The following is a 20,423-nucleotide window of genomic DNA, read 5'->3' as shown; positions in this document are numbered from 1 at the left end:
GTAATTAATGTAGTTACTATGGACTTAATGCATACATATTATTAAAATATGGGCTATAACAGTTGTATTGATGTATAGCAACTTGAAATGCTCCCACTAATGGCACTACAACATGTAAAAAAATAATATAAGCTCTGGTGGACTTGGTCCTATGATAGATCTTAAAGGGTTAAATAAATATCGTCAAATAATCGAGATCTCAATTTCAGTGAAAATAATCGTGATTATCATTTTTGCCATAATCGAGCAGCCCTATTCTGTCCAAATCAACCCTTTTAGGAAGCTTGTGAGATGGGGTTTAGCAAGCAACATGAATGCTTGGTAAAGGACATACATTTAGATGAAAGTACCGTATTTTCACGACCATAAGACGCACTGTACTAAAAGGCGCAGTCTCAGTTATGTGTGCCATTACTGTATTTAACACACACATAAGGCGCACTGGATTATAGGGCGCATACAAGTACCGTATGCGTATTTAAAAATAAAGCGGGAGCAAACCTGAGTTCGGTACCTTACTCACATTTCTATTACCGGTAATCGTCATCATCAACAACACACAAGCATACAAGTGTGCGTATTTAAAAATAAAGCAGGAGCAAAACAAAGTTTGGTACTCACATTTTTATCATCAATCAAACCCATCGAAGTCCTCATCCTCTGTGTCTGAATTGAACAGCTGCACTAAATCTCCATCAAACATGCCAAGTTCACTTTCTTCACTGTCAGAGTCACTTTCCGTGCCGTGCGGCTCCTCGGAAATGATGCCGGCTTTTGCGAAAGCTCGAACAACAGTCCCAGCAGACATGTTAGCCCAAGCATCTACAATCCATTGGCAAATTGTGGCGTAATTCGCCCGGCGCTGCCTTCCACTCTTGGTAAAACTGTGGTCACCATCGGTCATCCATCGCTCCCAGGCCGCTCGCAGCCTTACTTTGAACGGGCGGTTCACACCGATGTCCAGCGGTTGGAGTTCCTTTGTCAGGCTTCCCGGAATGACAGCAAGCTCACAGTTCATTTGTTTCACTAGTTTTTTCACATCGGCTGTGAGATGGGCACGCATAGAGTCACAGATCAACAGCGATGGTGATGCGTGGAAAAAACCACCTGGTCTCCTTACATACACCTCCCTCAGCCACTCTTTCATCATTTCCTCATACATCCAGCCCTTTTCATTTGCCTTAATGATGATTCCTGCTGGAAACTTCTCTTTAGGCAAAGTCTTTCACTTAAAAATCACCATAGGCGGCAGTTTCTGTCCATTAGCATGGCAGCCAAGCACAACAGTAAAAGAAGACTTTTCATACCCCGTTGTGCGTATCGCTACCGTGCTGGTCCCCTTCTTCTCCACAGTGTGACTCACCGGGATGTCAAAAGTGAGCGGGACCTCGTCCATGTTTGTGATGTGGCTGGGCTGGATGTTTTTGTCGCCGATGTGTTTGCTGCAGTTGGAGCGGAAGATGGCCAGCTTTTCCTTATAATCCGCTGGAAGTTGCTGCGCTACCGTAGTCCTGGTCCGGATGGAAAAATGGCACCGTTTCATAAAACGAAAGCACCAAGACGGACCTCCTTGGAAATGTTCAATGTTCATCTCTTCAGCTAGTGAAACTGCTTTTAGTCGAATGGTGACCGTCGAAACGCTTCTCCCGCTCGTTCTTTGCTCGATGATCCACCGCTCGAGTCTTTCCTCCAACTCGGGCCACCTCGCCTTATGTCCGCGGAAACTCAGCTGCGTTTTCTTGAACTGCCGGAGCTTGTTTTCTAGCTTCCTCCATTTGCGAACCATCGATTCGTTAATCTTAAATTCTCTTGCCGCTGCTCGATTTCCATGTTCCTCCGCATAGCTGATGGCCTTCAGTTTAAACTGTGCTTCATAAGCGTGTCTCTTTGCCATTTTCAGGGTTGTTAAAACAACGATGTTCCACATAATGCACATACCTGTCCTTTTATACAGGTATGTGCGATTGTCCGGTATATACGATCAACGCCCACACTTCACCCTTTAGCGTTCTCATGGTGTTCTCTACTACGTCCTCCTTACAACACACAGGGCGCACTGCGCTATAGGGCGCGCCGTACTTTTTGAAGAAAATCTAAGACTTTTAAGTGCGCCTTATGGTCGTGAAAATACGGTAAGACGAGTAGGAATAGGTGTGCTTCAAAATTTTGAGTGAGATAAGTACTCGTGTTGAGCTTATGTTTGTAGAATTTCAAAGAGACCGACAAACTGCAGTACTGATACAGAATGTATGTCTGATAAGGGTCTTTCATTATGGCTTCCGTTGTAGCAGGACCTGATAATGAAATCATTTCAGAGGATAAATTGCTTTTGTAAAGAACAAGAAAGGTTAATGTGAGCGTTTGCAGGCTTTGTGACTGAGTCGTGTGTTCCCCGCTGTTACACATCAGTTCTGAAAGTAGCAAAACTCATATTTGTACAAGTAACCAATCTACTTAATGGCTATTGTTATCTGGGAGAGGAGGATCACTCCAAATTGATTTGATTGAATGAAGGGGTTTCAGAACAGCCTTACACCTCATCCCCACGAGTGAGCTCCACCCCTGACAGCTTTGTTCTGCTCCCAGTTATCTACCCTTAAGCTTCCATTTTTGGCACATTGATAGCAACTCCATCCTCCATTCAGAACAGCAGTCACTCCACTGTTCCCTAAGAGCTCATGTTCTCTCTTTTTGCCTTGCTCATTCACAGCTGCTATTCAATTTTTCATTATAATCTTCTGACTGTCTCTCTTATAGGTGTAAAATGTGCTTTCGGTTTATTCCATGAGCTACGTATTTTCGCTCAAAGAAACACAGAAAATGAACTGGGGTTGTCAGGTTACCAGCAGACTTGTGAAAGTCGTTCATCCAACCAAAAGTAGTCCAGCAAATAATCCCTTGATGAAAATATCTCTTTGCCTTACTTTTGAATATTTTCATAGGTTGTTCAAAATCTTTGTGACTGTGAGACTGTATCTTTGGATGGATCTACAGGAGCTTACACGCCATGAGTTCATTTCAGTTTAAATAAAAGATGAGAAACAAGCAAAAACAATATTTTTCCATAGTTTACCTCTCTTAATTGTTGTCAACAAGATTATTGTTTACATTAAAACAAAACCTGTGTAATACCCCATAAACTACTGGTTACTATGTTTAACAAGGGTTATTCAATCAGATAGAGTTAGAGCGTTTCTCAAGCTCTACAATCTGTGGCGGAATAATCCATATTTAATGCTTTATTGAGCATTTGGGGCAGCAGAATTGTGTATGTGGGAACGTAAATGTTCGTGGTAATGAAGGGACACATTACCCATAAAAGCTGTTTGGCTCATTGATGTATTTTAATAGTTCCTGGACAACAATGGAGCCCATTTAGCACTGAAGAGTAAGACAGACTTTTTACTAGTTGTGCATTCTTTCAGTTTGGTGGTTGATAATACAGATTAACCCAGTATCCGACAGCTTTTGTCATCCACCATACAGTAACCCATGCTACAGTGCAGATTTAAACAAGTCTTTATCACTTAACACGCACGTTTCCAGAAAGCTCTTCTCCTTTTAAGCTCCACATATCTGCAGGCAGTGCATTTTGACTCTTTATCTCCCTTTTCTCTCTCAGTTTTTGTCTCTCTCTCTTTTCCCCGCCATTTGAACCCGGTTACATTTATTAATATTAAAAAGGATGGTTGGTCCTCAGGGCTTCCTCCCTCCGTCCCAGTCTCTGTTTCTCTACTCTCATTACCTGTCTTAGTCTTTGTGTCCTTTTTTTCTTTATTAGTCGATTGTACGGACTGTGTGTGTGTGTGACATCACCCACTGGTTTCACTGATTTCCACAGTTTTCCTTTTTAAATAGTCTTTTGTCTTTTAACATTCCTACGATGATTTTAAGGGATGTCAACGGTTCAAAAGCTCAGACTGATACCTGAGACCAAAAGGCTAAGTAGTATGATATAAATGACAGAAATGCATCAAAACTTAGTCCTTGTTCTGTGCTGCCACTTAACCCTTTTTATGTTCAAGAGGAATTTGTTGCCACAAGCAAAGCTGTATCCTTAGTGTATATTTGTAGTCCAGTTGCTAGCAAATCCTGAAAAATGCCTGTGACATGTGAACTAAAAGATATTGAGAGAACTGAAGTTTGTGGTGTATGAGTTGAACTCATGGCCTGTAGAGATTTGGTGAAAAGCTTTAGTTTTTTCCAAATAATTTTAGGATTTAGGATGTTCTTCATCTTTGGTTTGTTAACAAATGTGTTAACGTTGTAACATCCTAACATGGTGAGCATGTTAAACATACATATTAGCATGCTGACAGCAATTAGCTTAAAACATCAATATGCATAGAAGCATTAGCTTAGCCACTGACTTAAGCCATTCGGATGAGATTTATTTCTCTGGGGGTGGCGCCATGGTCAATAACTTTAATCCAGTATGTCTAGAATCATTTTTTATTTCTGCCAAACCAAAATGAACTCTGTTTATTTAGAAAATATGATGCTCCTCCTGTATTTCATAACCAGTCTAGAGCAGCATATTTGTGTTTTAAAGATCTCTAAACTATTTCCGTGGGATAATCTTTTTGGATTTTATCTGTCTGTTGGGAATCTCTACTTGTGCTAAAATAGCAGAAATTTGAGGAAAAGTTTTATTTGACCTACTTGAAAATCAATATAACAATCAAATGAATTTAAAGCCGCCAGCTGTTGCAGAGGCAGTTCTGTGTATTCATACATATTTTCACCAATATAAGTATGTTTGTAACTTACCCATGGGCATACAGAAAAGTATGAATGGCTTACTTTGATACTGTGAAATACTTGGGTGCGTAACTGTTCAAGCAGGTTCTTTTGTTCTATGATTTCTATATTTGCCTTTATTTATTTTTCTCTGGTTCTGTTTTGTCAGCTGTCCATTTCTATAATAAATTTCAGCTTAGATTGAAATTGAAACAATGAAGTGTTAATGTTTAGTCTTTTTTGTATTTACATCATAGCACTTCAAGATTAAAAGAGACCTGGACCGACATGATGTAATCTAACACAGTTGACAATCTGGATTTTAGATGCAATGAAACTACAGGAGTCCTGACTAATAGCTGCCACCATTATTTAAATCCCATACACAACACAATAGACATATTCCACTTTTTAGACCCAAGTAATTATTTGTTTCCTACAGAGCTTGATGTGTTTCCTGACATACAGTGGGTGTCTGTGTGTCACACACAGACCTACTTACACAAACAAACAAAGCTTGGTGATATAACCGTGTGCGGATATGTGCCAAGCAGGGGTCAGGATTGCACTCCGCAGGTCAGGGCTGCCACATCTGTCACTCCACTTCTCCCCAGAATATGGTCAGAGAGGGATGGAAGAATGGATGAGGCTGGAGAGAGAGGAGAACAGACTGTAAGAAGGGAAGGGTGGGGGGATAGCAGTAGAGGCTGTCAGGAACAGCTCCCAGGTGTTAATCAGTGTGCATGAATTTTAAAATAGAGTGCAATTGGAGAAAGTTATATAAATAAGTTTTCTGATCTAAATTTTGTGGACCAAAACTTCAATCATTCATTTTTTTTTCTTTACCCATTTAGCTGGGTCTTAGCTTAGATGACTTGATTACTTTTTAGAGCAAAATGACAGCTGTTTCACACTCTGAATTGTCATTAAGCCTGGAGATGAAAAGCATTATGACAGTTAGTGATAAGCCCTGGGGCGAGAGAAAGACTTTGTGTGCATGTGTCAAAATTACAGTTGATTTAGTAATGTCATCTAAGGCTCTGTATGCCTGTGAGCATGTGCGCATCCTTTCCCTATCTGTCAATTGCATTGCTAACACATGTTGCCCCCATCTGGCTGCCTTAAACATCAGCTATCATTACCATATTTCCAGTCCCATTCTTTGTCCAGCTTGTTCTGTTCTGGATAGTAGTAATCATGTGACTACAGAGGATTATCTGATAGAGAGCAAAACTCTTCTGATTATCTGAACATCTAATCCTACAAGAGTCTTGGGTTTACAATGATCCTGCATTACATGTTGAGATAACACAACAAAGCCTAATTTATCACTGACACGTGCTTTGGTTAAAGTGAACACTGAAGCCAAAAGATTTATTACAAACATCTACTGGTAGTCAAATTCCTCACCCTTGGCTAATTAACCCGTAGCAACCATATAAAGTTCAGAATTGTTCCCTCCCAGGTGCAATATTTCAGAAAACATGCTTGTTTCATCATGACATCATCATATTGTTTTTAATTACATGTTACTATGTGCTGCTACATTATAAACCTTGGATATGGCAGTTATCATAGCCACATGGCAATTTGACAAGAATCAAAGAAAATTTTCATGCTCTTGTTTTTTAAAAAACACCTTTTAAAATGAACAGTCTAACTTTTAGAGGTTAAACGTTTCAGACAGCAGGGATCCTGCAGTACAGGTATTGCAAAATTAAAAAAATATGGAAAAAAGAGGAAAATTGTTCTCTTACACAGGAATGTTCAATTTAGTTGTTTAAGGAGCTTGGAAAGATAAGCGTCTGGACTTCTTTAAGTTTCCTTTAAGACGTTTCACCTTCTCATCCGAGAAGTTTCTTCAGTTCTAAGAGCAACTGGTGGAGAGTCCCTGATTTTAAGCCCTATGGGAGAGTCCCCAAGAGGGTCATGGACCTCCGATTGATCCTCTACCTAATCACACGAGCCAAGGTGTGAAAACCGGCATGGGTCACAATCAGCCAAGGTTTTGCGTGTACCCATTGTGAAGCCTAGCCCCATCCTATCATGTGATTTACTGAGGGCTAGGTTTCACAATGATCCTCTATGAGCAAACACTTTGGCAAAAGCGGGAAGGAAAAACTCCCTTTTAACAGGAAGAAACCTCTTGGAGAACCAGGCTCAGGGATGGCTGGCCATCTGCCGCAACTGGTTGGGGGTGAGGGGAGGAAGACAGGACGAAGACACGCTGTGGAAGAGAGCCAGAGATTAATAATGACTAATGATTAAATGCAGAGAGGTGTACGATGAAATATTGTGTCATAATAAAAGGCATAAAACTACTTCACTTCTAGAAAGACTTTGATTTTTAAAATTCACAGTACAGTTTAATGCAACTACAAGGTAGAATATGCAAGTATATCATTACAGTGCTAAATGAGATCAGACACAACAGACTTCTAAGTGCTTAAAGTATGCCGTGTCTTTTTAATCAGAGTATATCATTGAGTCAATTAAATGTTTGAGATATTCCCATTGGACCAGTTTTATTTGATACCTTTTTTTAAAGTGTGAAATCTTTATGTTAAATCTTCTTTTTTAAAAAAGAAAAAAAAAACTTGGCTTATCTTTGTCTAATGTTACTATTATTGTTTGATGACCTGAAACATTCAAGTATGACAAGAAGAGAAGAAGAAATCAGGAAGGGGCAAAGACTTTTATCACAGCACTGTTCATTAATGGAAACCAAATCAAATGAAGCTCAGTCTCGCCACTTCAGTCAAGTATCTACTCTTTTATTTCCAAGTGTATATGCTCGAGCACAGAGGGAGAAAAAATGGTTCCATGTGGTCTGCACTGTATATTGGGTATGAGGGGACATCAGTGATGCCTTTCAGCATTCAGTTCCAGTTCATTAGAGGACCAATGAAACACAAGCCTTTGTGCCCTAGTGAATGTCAAAAGTGTTTTATTCCTTTACAGTTCAGTTAACAGAGTTAGTGATTTTTTTCCTCACTAATTGTTTTGATTTTAGCTTTATTATTAACTTTGTATTGTGGCTTTGATTCACTTATTAGGTACAGGCAACAAAAACGTCTTGGCTAGGTTTGGCACTAAAGTATTAGGGCAGCTTTAGGCAAAGAAAACTATATTGCCAGGTTAATACACTAAAAAAGAGTTACGTTTAGGTGCTGAAAATGACTTGGTTACTTTTAGGAAAACATTGAAACACCCCTTCCATTCATCTCACTCGGAACACACGCCAAATCTACCCAAATAACTGACACCCTGGGAATGAGAATGAGCTTAATACTCAGCATTCACACAATAAACACAGACTCAATTACAGGATCCTTATATTTACAATGTTAATTAATGCTGTTATTATGTTATCAACAGAAAATTCAACAACCATCATGAAAATATTTTAAGTGTAAAAGTAAGATGTACTACTTTATTCCGGGGAGGTATATTTCTGTTGCAAGGCTCAGCTTAGCCTGTGGGTCTGCCAAGTTCTGGTATTGTAAATTATGTGCAATAAAAACGATGGAGAGAACTTTTGAGTCACTTTTAAGAAGTCCATTTCTCCGCCTTACTTGTACTTGCAGATAATAACCTGGAGACTTTAATGAAAGTTCTTTTTTTAGTTGGATTTTAATGAAGCCATATGTAAATTTAAATCTCCCTAAACTCCACCAGCACTTCTGTCCCATCATAATGAAGCTCATCTGCTCCCTTTCTTTCTGTTTTTATGGTTTGATCTTGTGCCTGCATGTGCACAGGCATGCACAGGCGCTCACACAATAATTGCTTTCTTTTTTCCCTCTCGTTCCAACACTAGTTCCATCCTTCTGGGGTCTGGTGAACTCAGCCTGGAACCTGTGTGCCATTGGGAAAAGGCAGTCTCCCATCGACATCGAAACCAGTCACATGATTTTTGACCCGTACCTGACCCCTCTCAGGCTCAATACAGGAGGACATAAGGTAAGGGTCACCAAATGAAAATGCTTCCTAATGGTTTTCACGTAGCGATCGAGGAGCTTTAGCTCATGTTTTGAGACAAAACTCATCAAATGTCGAGACACAAGCAGGACTGTCCTTCTGTGACAGTCGCTGGGCTTTAATTCATCAGGGTGAAAGAACACAGACCAGGACACTACCTCTAAATCAAGAAGCAGAGAAACTTTGGTCAGAGACAATGATTCATCTATATCCAAAGGCTTTGAAATTCCCAGCTGCATTTTGCTGCACCAAGGCTCAGGAGGCATTACAATTTTAGCCCTTTACACAGCAATCACAGTTAATCTTTGGAGGAAAAATCCTCTTTAAAGCACCTAAAATCACAGTTAAACACAGCTTGTGGGATGTTGTACTTTTCATCCTGGATTCATTATGACAGTTTGGAAATGTATTTTAGTTATTGGCCATAATAATGTCAGTGTGGGGAAAAGGGGTCTGGCTACAAGAGTGCAAATTTAGCTTTGTCACAAATTTAGAGTGGGCAAGACTTCCAACACCCTGCCTCAGGTGGGGGTTAGCTGGTGGTTCAGGGGCTGGACTGGCCTTGTCCCGGGGTCGCAGCTGGCCTTGGAGGTGGGTTGGGGGGTGGTCAATCTGCCTGCACGTCGGATTGATGAGGATGGGTGTGAACCTTTCTGCATTTTAGAAATTTAAGGTTCTGTCTGAAGGCGGAACAAGGACATATTTTGTAAAAGCAGTTGACAGAAACCGAGAAAGGGCTTATGTGTTAATACATAAGCCCTAGGCTATTTTTTATAGAAATTTGACCTGAAATTTCCCATTCAGTCATCATGAACAGTTACAGAACTGTAAGTACAAACTGCACAACTACGGGGCAAAATTGTTCCCAGTTAAACCTGTAAATTAGAGTGAAAATACAAGCCAGCCGTGGTGATGCTTCTAAATCTGTTCTGAAAAATTCTCACCTGTAACTCCACCAAATGTAATACATCAGAAATGAAAGCACAATAAATGCTGCATTCATTTCAGTCGGAGTAATACCAGACTACTTTTTCACTTCAGTGTGCCACACTCTGAAACCCTCAAATAACAGCAGCTGGTTGCAGTTTAATAACAGAAAAGGCTCACTCCTGCTACAGGGACCACTGGGGTTGAAAGGGATACGGACTGTATTTGAGTTGCAGTGCAGGAAATTTAGGCTGGGACAACAAACCCCCATAAGGCCAGATAGTGAATTTTTCTTAAACTTCCCTCCTTGTGATTCGTAAAAAGAGGCCAAGACTTGACAAATGAGATGTTTATAGCAGAACATTGTTACAGTTGCCACTGTGAATGACATACAAGTAGCTATTCGGGGGCAATAAAGAGAGTAATGTGAAGTCATCAAAAGGTATTGAGAAGCAGGACAACAATTTAACTCCTCGTTTAAATTAGTCCAATTTGCCCATAGACAGGTTGCTATGGTAACTCAGAAAACCATTATAGTTAAAAACTGGGGGAAAAAAGCAATCTTAAATGATAGTGTGTAATGACAAAATAAACTAAACTAAAATATCAAATACTGAATACTGAAGGTATTTAGTTCTAGTCTTCATCAGCCAAATTTGTCATTACATTAGAAATAAGGAAGCTTTTGCGCTCCCAAAATGTTCATGTTAGCTGAAAGAGGACGGTTTTCAGCTGTAAGAACATGAACTTTTGAAAGCTCATGTTCAAGGTCATCTACTCAGATATGTTGGGATAGACAGAAAGCATTAACTTGACTTTTAAACTTACCTGAATTTTCTGTCAAAGTTGGTGTTGAGAGCTTGGTCTCCAGCTATAACTGAGCAGTTTTCAGTTTCTTTGCCTTTGGGCAAAGAAGGTTCTGGCAGGTTCTCCCAGAAACAACACTGGGGGAACAATGCCTTTATTTCAACATTCATTGGATTGCACACTGTGAATTCATCCCTCGGGGAAACTGTCAACATGCAGGTCTACTGTAGTATCCTGAGGGATCTGAGGGATAAATATTCAGAGAAAACCTTTTGAATTGTGATTTAAAGGAACTTCTGAAAATCTAATAACTGGAGCTACACGAGGTTCACGAGAAAGTATCTTGAATGTGAGATTAGCCAGATTTAAAACATGTAAGGATTGTAATATTTATAGGCCTGTTCTCAGAACTATTTGACATTAACATTGTTCCTTATTCTTAAAAACAAAACAAAAACACAACTTTTTAGCTGCATATATATGAATACAGGGTAATAAGATACATTAGCCAACATAACACGTGTAACTTATGAGCAAATCCTTAAATAAGCAAAGAAAGTACATTGCACAAATCATAGGTGATGAACTATGAATTTTACAAATTTCTCTTGCTTTAACCTGTAATGTAATTATATTTGACATCTACATCGTTGGTTTTCACTTTTCCCTTGAAAGCAGTTCACTACCAGCATTCATTAAATAATTGTTCTTGTGGGACTTGCATATTTCCTTTATTTTCAATAATCCATCCTGAAAATGAGTCCGACTTCAAACGTAATGTACATTTTTAACATATCTTCCTTTGATTCAGGACGTAGTCTGTTCTGAATCATAAGTCATTATTTCACAACATAATGTCTTTATGAAAATTTCACTGCCAAAGGCTGCTTTGATCTTGAACAATATGGTGCTTTGCTGTTAGATTTCATTGTTCCCTTCCAAAATCCAGATGCTTTGCTAGCTCAAAATGGATTTAATGTTTTCTAAGGTTTGATGTGATGATGACTGTGGGTGATTCATATCCACAGTTTAATGTCTGAATACTGACTGCCTTCAAGCTTTCTCTCGGAGCACATGACACACATTTGTTTACTTTAGGAATAATGATCATTTTCCTCTGGAACTTTAAAACTTGAGAAATGCTGAATAATAATAATAATAATAATAATAATAATAATAATAATAATAATAATAATAATAATAATAATGGTATTCTATGTATGTCCATATGATTGGACAAATGAAATATGTCTATAAACTACTGAGGTTACCAATGGGTGTAACTTGTTTATGGTTTAAACTGAGTAAAATACTTACTTCAAATAAAAAGCTTTGTTTCTTTTTCTGTATGTAGAAACTGCACGATCGAGGCTAAATGGGATGCTTAATTACAAGATGCTGAATCCTGCCCATTGATTACATGTTTTTTTTCTTTCTCTGTGGCACTACTTGGACTTGGTACTTAAACACTGCTTTTTTTTTTTTTTTTTTTTGTGTCCCGTTTGGATCTTTAGCCATCAGAATTGTTGTCTTAAGGCCAAGAAAGATGCCGGATTTATTTTACCAAGTGGATCATCATGGCCTTGCCATATTGGTCCATTTGATTGACCTTTATTATAATTATGAATTTATTTTATTTTCAGTTGCTACAAACGGGACAGACATGTCTGGGGGATAGGACAGGGGGAAAGAATGAAAGAAAGAGAGGGAGAGAAAGAAAACCAAAGGGGAGAAGAGACGGTGAGAAGGGGGGGAAGAAAGAAAAAACAAAAAAACAAAACACCTGGGTCACCTGTATGGAGAAAAAAAACAGAAGAGAAAGCAAACAACAAAGAGCAACATAATAAAAAAAACAGCACCATCACAATAAACTAGCTAGCAGTAGATATCAGTAGATACTAAATAATAAACGATATTGTGCAGCACGCAAGATAGACAGCGCACAATGTGCTTTGAGGCAGCAGCCAAGAAAGCTGTAGTCCACGTCTGTGCATACCCGTGTGTGCATACCTGTGTGGATCAGCATGCTTGTATTCCAAAGGTTTCTCCATGTAACGATCTGCTAGAGGGTGTGGGGGGGCCATAGCCCCGTCCTCCAGGGTATGAAGCAGGTATGGAGGAGATCAAAACTCCAGACATCCAGAGGCCCCCAGAACACAAGAGACCAAGGAAGACCAACAGAGGGGCAGCCGCGCCACTGTCCCAGTAAGAGCTGAGGAGAGTCCCAGATGAGGGCTCACTCAGCAGCCGCGGAGCAGAAGCCAGGGGGAGTTGCAGTGACGCGTCCGTGAGCTCCGCCGGCAGCCAGCCATGCCTGAGTGACCGAGCCCCAGGCTGAGAGGCCGGGGGCACCCCACCTCCGAAGTGGCCCGAGCGAGCCCCAGGCGGCCGCCAAGGAGTGAGCCGGTGTGTACCCGGACGCCCACCCCCAGACACAGTACTTAAACACTGCTGATATAATATTTTTAAACATATATCCATGTAGCTTGTTTCTTTATTAGCTCGCCCATCATGTTCCCTTTTAAAGAAGCTTTTGTAGGTGTTCTTTGAAACCTCCAGAAAATATCAAAGTCAGCATATTTGTGTTGTTCCCAGACACTTTCCAGAAGAAGACTCTTTTCCACCACAGAAACCAGGGTTTAAATCAAGAATAAGGATACAGCATTAGCCCCAAGCGGCAGCCTCTGACAAGTATTATTTTCTGAAGGATGATTTTTGGTTATTGTGCCCCAGCATGGCTAAAGGTTAAAAAGGAATGGATATGTGGAATCCAAATTCTGCCAAGATTTTTGTACTTGAACGCAGGCATTCCAGATTGGGCTGACATTCTTGTGCGTACCAAATACTTCAGGAACCTCAGGAGATGTTATTACATATGGCTTAAACATACACTAATTTAAAATTCTGTGGTTTAAAGATCAGGACAAGTGTGACGTACAGAAACATAGATGGATGTTGCCGTGGAGACGTCAGTTACTGACGCGTGTACCTCCAGTTTTGAAGGTGCTAATGGATTTTTGTCTGTTGTCATTTTCAAGCTTTAAAGCAAAACGTGATTAGCAGGCGGTGAATCTGACTACAAAGCTGTTTGTCTGTAATACCTGCTCCTGCTAATCTTCCACCCTAAAGCATATCTTGCTTTACGTATTTGTTTTAAATGAAGCCTTACTGTAATTTACAAATTGGAATTATCATGTTTCATTGATGAAATCGAATCTATATTCAGTCTGTGTACAAAAAATGAATTAATGTACTAGTTATGGCAATGCTGCACACTAATGTTAAATATAATTAAATGGAGTGATGACACATCTTGACACATATAGATGTAAACTGCATATATATGAAGGTGAGATGCTTATGCTTGTCTACTCTTGGATATTTTGCTTAAAAGCATGTTAGACTAATTTATTTGATAAACATTGATCACTTCAGATTCATTATGCTTGGGTCATGGCAGAAAACCTCTGTGTGCACTTGCATCTTTCTGTGCACTTATACTGGAGTTAGCAGTCCGATAGCTGCTGCTGATACTTGGGACGGGCTAAATTCAGAGAAGAGGTTTCCCTGCAGGGATCAATAATGACACCCTGATCATATTTTTTAGGATCAGTGAGCATTACAGTGGTTATGCTCTGTGTAATCTATTACCTATTAAATACATTTTCATATTTGCACAATGACAATTTTAGTCTCTGATTTTTCTGTGCAAAACACTTTTTTTTGGGATGTTTAAATTTACACTTATACCTGCATTACAGTGTATTTTATGTTTGTTACTGTATGTGTCACCCTCCTAAGTCTTTCAAAGACTGTAGGCGAGTGGAGACAGATAGAGGGATGATTACACTCTTAATACAACAAGTGTAACAGAAAGTGCCCACTTCATCTGGTAAATAGCAAAGCCAGGCCACTCATCCACTTAGCTCTTACATTATCACTAGTCTCTTATCTGAGGTTTGTGTATTGACAGCAGTGATACTTAATCCTGCAAGTTTTAAAATCAAGCTTTCAAGCCCCTGTCAGCTTAGTGCAAATTGTTCCCTTTGGAATTTGCTCTGTGTTTAAAGTTATTATGTGTAAATTCTGAACAGGATCGTACACTGTTTAAATCTGAACTAAGCATGCGTTACGTCTCTTGGGTCCTTTTGTTTCATTTCTGTTTATTTCAATTTATAGTGATTAACATTTCACTATAGGACACAGAGAAATCTTAAAGAAACATTAACCCCATAATGCTCTATTTAAAAGGTCTATCCTTATAATTCCCCATGAGACTTGCTCATTGTGATGAGAGCTAAGAAGTGTCACTGGGTTGAGCCCCCATGTTATTCCCAGAGGGAGCAGTGTCAACCACTAATCACAGTCACTGTGACACGCTGTGGTTCAGACAAATATGATATGAGATCAGATGACTGACAGTAGTAGCTCAGGCTCTGCTAATCCAAAGCACCAGGGAATGTAGGTCGTCTGGGCTAATGAAATATCAGGATTACTGAATCACTGTGCCAGGGCTCATCTGAAATAAATTTGTTGGAGTTTTTGTTAATATGCATGCAAATGCGCATATCAGTCCCTTCGTGATCTAATTTGTGACAAAAATAGAGCTTTTTATTGTGTGTTTTCTTTTTTCTCTTCTTTTTAACACAGGCAAGTGATTGAAACTATGACAAAGCACACAGCTAATCGTGCAAATATCCTCTACAATTATTGATCAAAAAGGAAAAATCTTTTTTATTGCCCTATCTTGCCCAGAAATAAACAAGAAGTGGAACCCTGAGATACAAGGACACATCATAAACTACGGGAAAGGGAAAATAATAATGAACAGAAGTGCCATGGGGGTGGATGAGCGATACTACTCTGTCTTACCTGTCTGTCAGGTAACTACTTCTTAAAGTGCTTGCTTAAAGTGGCAGTGGTAAGCTTTTCATTCAGATTTATTGCTTTCTGTCTTCTTAAGCGTTACCACCAACTACAAGGAGCAAAGCAGGACGTTCATTGTTTGTTTGTTGTTCCATTTTCCTGGGACATTTTTTACCTCGTTGTAGACAGACGTATATAGACAGAGTGAGTCTCATGGAACTAATCTAAATGTCAGTGTTGCTTTTTTCCTGTACAATCTGCAATCACTGTTTATTCTAACTGAACTTGAATAAAAAAGGAGTCCTCATTAAGTTGTGCAGGTTCAGCATTTTATATAACTGGGTCACTAGCATTCAATTAATGGCCTATCAATTGTCTAACTTATGTCAAGCACAGGTAATGACTTGTGGACTAAGGCAGGCTCAGAAGTTATGCCGATTTTCAAACTAATAAATTAGATTTAAGGACAATATTTCCATCTGAAATGTGCAGGTATGAAGTAGTCTAAAACTGACATTTTCAGCATAATGCAAGTGCCTTGAATGTACTTTCCACCACTCTCTGAAAAACAGCAGCATCCCTTAGGTTGTGAACAGCATTTGGTATGAGCAACAGCTTCTTATTCCAGTGCTGGCGATCCCTCACTAAAACAGGGTGTAACGATGTAATATGTTCAGCTTTCTGCTTGAATCGGGGATCAAGACATTAACAGCTTGTGACTGCAGGCTGCAAAAACTCTTAGCACCTTTTAGATCCCTCCGGTGTTGTTGTTCGAAATGGTTTCAGACAAAGTGGTGTGTGTACAGTTAGGTTCCAGGGGGCCTTAATCCACCCATGCATCAAATCCACAATCCATGTTGCTTACCACACTAGGCTTAACAGGACCTGTCCTGTGGGATGGCTTTAGCACACAGATGTTTCATTGCAGGCTCTCTGCTTCCTTATTTAACAGTAGATCAGAATTCTCTGTTCTTTTGTGGCAGCCAGGCCAGCTGTATTATGGGAAAGTCACGCAGGATTTTCTCAGAGCTGCTTGATGAACTGTGAAACCATGTGCTCTGGCTTTCCTACATTTCTGGTGTGGGATGGTTTTAGCAGTCGGCAGTGTTCTTTTTCATTCATTTGTTGCAAATAATGTCTTCTTAGATTTCAGTCCTGTGACAGTAGTGATCTGTATCACAGGAAGCTCATGCTGGATTTGTCAGATGACTTCAGACATTTTCAAAGCTGTTGATGGCCTATACTGAGGTTATATGTTATGTGTTATATGCAGTGTTGAGAAGGTTACTTTTAAAATGTATTCCACTACAGGTTACAGAATACATGGTCCAAAATGTAGTTTGTAAGGTATTCCAAATACTTTGGATTACTTGATATATTGTCATGCTTTTTGCAACTGCATGAACGTACTATTGCTGTGTGATTTATTACTATTACTCAAGGCTACTCGCCACCGAGCTAACATTGTTAGCTGGTGTTAGCTGAGGTTAGTTCATAGACTGCAGATTGTTAGACTTGATGGAAAGCATTAACAACCTGCTAGCTGCAAAAATTCATGTGCAGCTCTGAAAGCAACACCAACTAGATTTATAAATCTTTATATAAAATGAGTAACAGTAGGGTGGCCATTAGGTAAGGCTGCACTGTTTGCAGTGATCTCGTATTGAAAACTATTTCTGTATCAGTAATATGTTTTCTTTCTGTCTGTTTCTGTTAGTAATAAATCACACAGCAATAGCACACCGAAGATGTTGAAGTGACACATAACCCAGGTAGGTAGCACAACTACAACAAGGTAGTTGTGGTAGGCTAACATTAGCTTTTAAAAAAGAACTTACTTCCAGATGTTTCCTTAGGTTGGAGTCTTTTGACGCTGAGAGCAGCTCGGCTGCTGGCAAACAGAGTTTGCATTTCACGGTCAGATTTCGCCCATCCCTTTCTTCTTTAAATGTAAAACGGTGTTGGAATTTCCAAGTAAGAAATGCATTCCTGCCCATGCACTGCTGTCTCTGTTGCACTGGTGGGTCCGTTGTGACTGACGACACCAACATTAACAGGACACTTACATTAGAGCTTCTTAATGTGTGTTTTGTTTGGGTTGCCAGCAAAATTACCAAAATTAGATTAAATGGTAACTGTAACGGAATACAGTTACTCATATTTTGTATTTTAAATACGTAGCGCCAGTGCATGTATTCAGTTACTCCACAAGACTGGTTATATGTTCGTACACTAGATTTACTTTGCTCATAAAATAAGGCCACATACAAATTTCTTTTTTAAAAATTTCAGTTTTATTCTGTTTTTAACCATAAAAGTGAATCAGAATGATTTTAAGGTGACAGGCACAAGCTTGCTCTCCTACAGTGTGGATGTCTCCATATGAGCAAACACCTTTATGTGGACCACTGAGAAAACAATAGTTGTATTTGTTGTAGGGGAGAAGCATGGTAGTTACAGCAAAAAGCTCCAAGACTGCAGAATAAAAAAACAAAAAAGAAACAGCACACTTATCCAAAGTGTTTTCTTGTGAGTGACAGCGGCTTAAAAGAAAGAAAAAAAAAACCTGCTTGGGCTACAGTAACCAAGGTAGTGAATGCTGTAGCTCAGGTAAGAAAAAACAGGTTAAACACTAAACAAAGAGTATCAGACCAGAGGAAAAACAGGGAAATGGGCAGATGACATGACCACCTACTGGACAATTATTCATGCAAACACTTTCAAAAAATACATATGGTTTTAACATGGTAAGTATTTAAAAGTGTTGTGTGAGTAACTGAATCTGTGACTCATTACTTTTGGAAAATATGAATATGCATTTAGAGGTGATATGTCTAAACTGGCATATCACCTCTATGAGCTGATAGAGGTGATATGCCAGTTTAGGGGGGATGTGATAAAATCTCTGGTTTAAAAATACAATTCACTTTAACACGGGGAGATGTGACAGTGGAATCTTGAAAAGTTAAAGCATGTGGACCTGTGACAGTGCATCCCAAGACAGTATTGTGTGGCAGAAAGAATCTCTTTGAATTGGTGCTCGGGGCTTTTTGTTGTTGTTGTCATGCTGTGAGGGAATATAATTCATAGATAAACAGGATTCATTATTTTGTAAATAATATAGCTGTAAATAACTAAGAGCAGTTTGTTTTATGTTTTATAATAAAAAAAACAAATTTAATACATTATTATTTTTTCATTTAACCTTTTCTGCATCTTCACTTGTAGGTATGTAGGAAAAACTAAATTCTGGCATCAGATGACATTTCAGTCTATACTTGAACAGAACCGTGTGAAGCTCTTGGGCATTCTGTGTTGCTATCAGATAATTACTCACAACATTTCTCATTTAATGTTATTACTGCTGTCTACACAGACAGATAGACTCTTGTGTCCTCTCCTGTGTTTTCCTGGTTCTAAATGAGAAAATTAGAATTAAATGAGATGACAATTCTGCTTGATATCACTATATTGCTCTTCTATTTTCCCTGCTACCTTTCTTCTGTTTAGGGAGACAAAATGCTGTGCATGCTTGTGTGTCAACTCCTCATGAATTAATTATTAAACCCGTAATAGCTTAGTTCTGTTTCAGCAAGATTTGTTTGCATGTTTAAAACAGATCCCACATATCGTCACCTGTTTTAAGTGTTAAAGGACGTCTCCTGTCTGTTATATCGAGCCTAACTGAAAACACAGAGGACAGGAGACATTACCTTAAGAATACTTAAAAAGCTAGAAGAACACTTTGAAAGACAGGCTGTCTCACAACATGGTTTTCAGACAGAAGAAAATCCCAATATTGAACCTCCTGTTTGCATGCATGTGCAGGAGCTGGAGGACAGGCTGTGCAGCTGCAGTCGAGATCACACCACTGTGAATGCATATGTGTGTGTGGTAGGAAAAATTACAATTATAACAAAATACTCACTGCCTGTCTCTTATAATTCATATTAACATTTTGGGAGTGTAAACAGACCCGCTGCTAATAAAAACGCCTCTCCCTGTCAGAGGCAGTCATGCCTGAGTAACGTTGTGTCCTCTGCTTCTTTCATATTTTTATTGTTTTTTTTTGTTCGTCTATTTGTTTATTTGCTTTTTTTTTTTCCAAACTGCTGGAGGTGCTAGAAAACAACAAAGGAAAGGTTAATAGGATTCATCCTCTGAGTGGTGTATGGAACCATATAAATGTTTTTGTAAACACAGTTTTTGCAGACCAACAAGGTAGAAAACAACCCTCTTTTTTTCTGAATTTGTTTCGAGGTTCGGACACTTTACCCTTCTCCATGTGTTGGCCAATAAAGCTACTGTCCGCCAGTGAGCTAATCACATCAATTAAAAAATAATCAATCAATTAATAATAAAATTAACCCAAAACCATCAATGTTGGACAGGTACACGTTTTTTTTTTTTTTTAGTAATTTTGCCTTTGTGCACCAACTCACTGGATTTCTTTTTAAATTAAACAGTAGAAATGTGGCTTTTGGCTTTTGCAGGGGATTTAATAAAAACATGCCATTAACTATTTCAAAATTGTAGCTGTTCTTATAAAAAGCCATAATGGGTCATTGTCCCAAAAATGTCTGGATCTTATTGCATAAATTTAACAGTAGTGGTACCTGGTGAGAAATACCGTTCACCTTGCCAGAGCTACGTAGGACCACAGAGCTGCTTAATGTGATTTGTTATTATTGCTGCTGCATGTCACCCCAGGATAAGCACAATGCTACAGTTCTTTATTACAGTTCTCAGAGTTTTGATGACTGAGTGCCATTTATGGGAAACTCTGTATGATTGAGGGTTAGGTTTCCCGAGCTGCACAGGAGAAGCACACACGCACGCACACACACACACACACACACGCACACACACACACACACACACACACACACACACACACACACACACACACACACACACTAGTTTCTGTGGGAGGTCGTTTGTACAGAGTAATCTGATTAAGAAAATCGTTGATAGTACCGTTTTTTGTGATGAGGATGTTTTTTTTTTTTAAATCAGGGTTTGACATTTATGTGTTGGTTTACCGTTTTTAAAACTTTAGTAAGGCTGGTGTTAGGCTGCATTGTTAAAAAATAGTTTAATAT

General features: G+C 39.2%; 1 protein-coding gene across 1 annotated transcript in view; it reads left to right on the top strand.

The window, feature by feature from the left end:
* LOC146670912 (carbonic anhydrase-related protein 10-like) overlaps nt 1–20,423 on the top strand; it is a 139,229-nt gene that overhangs the window by 60,690 nt on the left and 58,116 nt on the right. Inside the window, exon 3 of the mRNA XM_085403020.1 lies at nt 8,561–8,703. Within this exon, the coding sequence (XP_085259146.1) occupies nt 8,561–8,703 (143 nt within the window). The remainder of the gene's footprint in view (nt 1–8,560; nt 8,704–20,423) is intronic.

This window comes from Rhamphochromis longiceps, linkage group LG4 (genome assembly GCF_057381845.1).
Source record: "Rhamphochromis longiceps isolate RC_006_pf linkage group LG4, R_longiceps_female_GT1.1, whole genome shotgun sequence".
NCBI lineage: Eukaryota > Metazoa > Chordata > Actinopteri > Cichliformes > Cichlidae > Rhamphochromis > Rhamphochromis longiceps.
The sequence above is the reverse complement of the archived record's forward strand: the minus strand, read 5'-3'. Positions and strand labels throughout refer to the sequence as shown.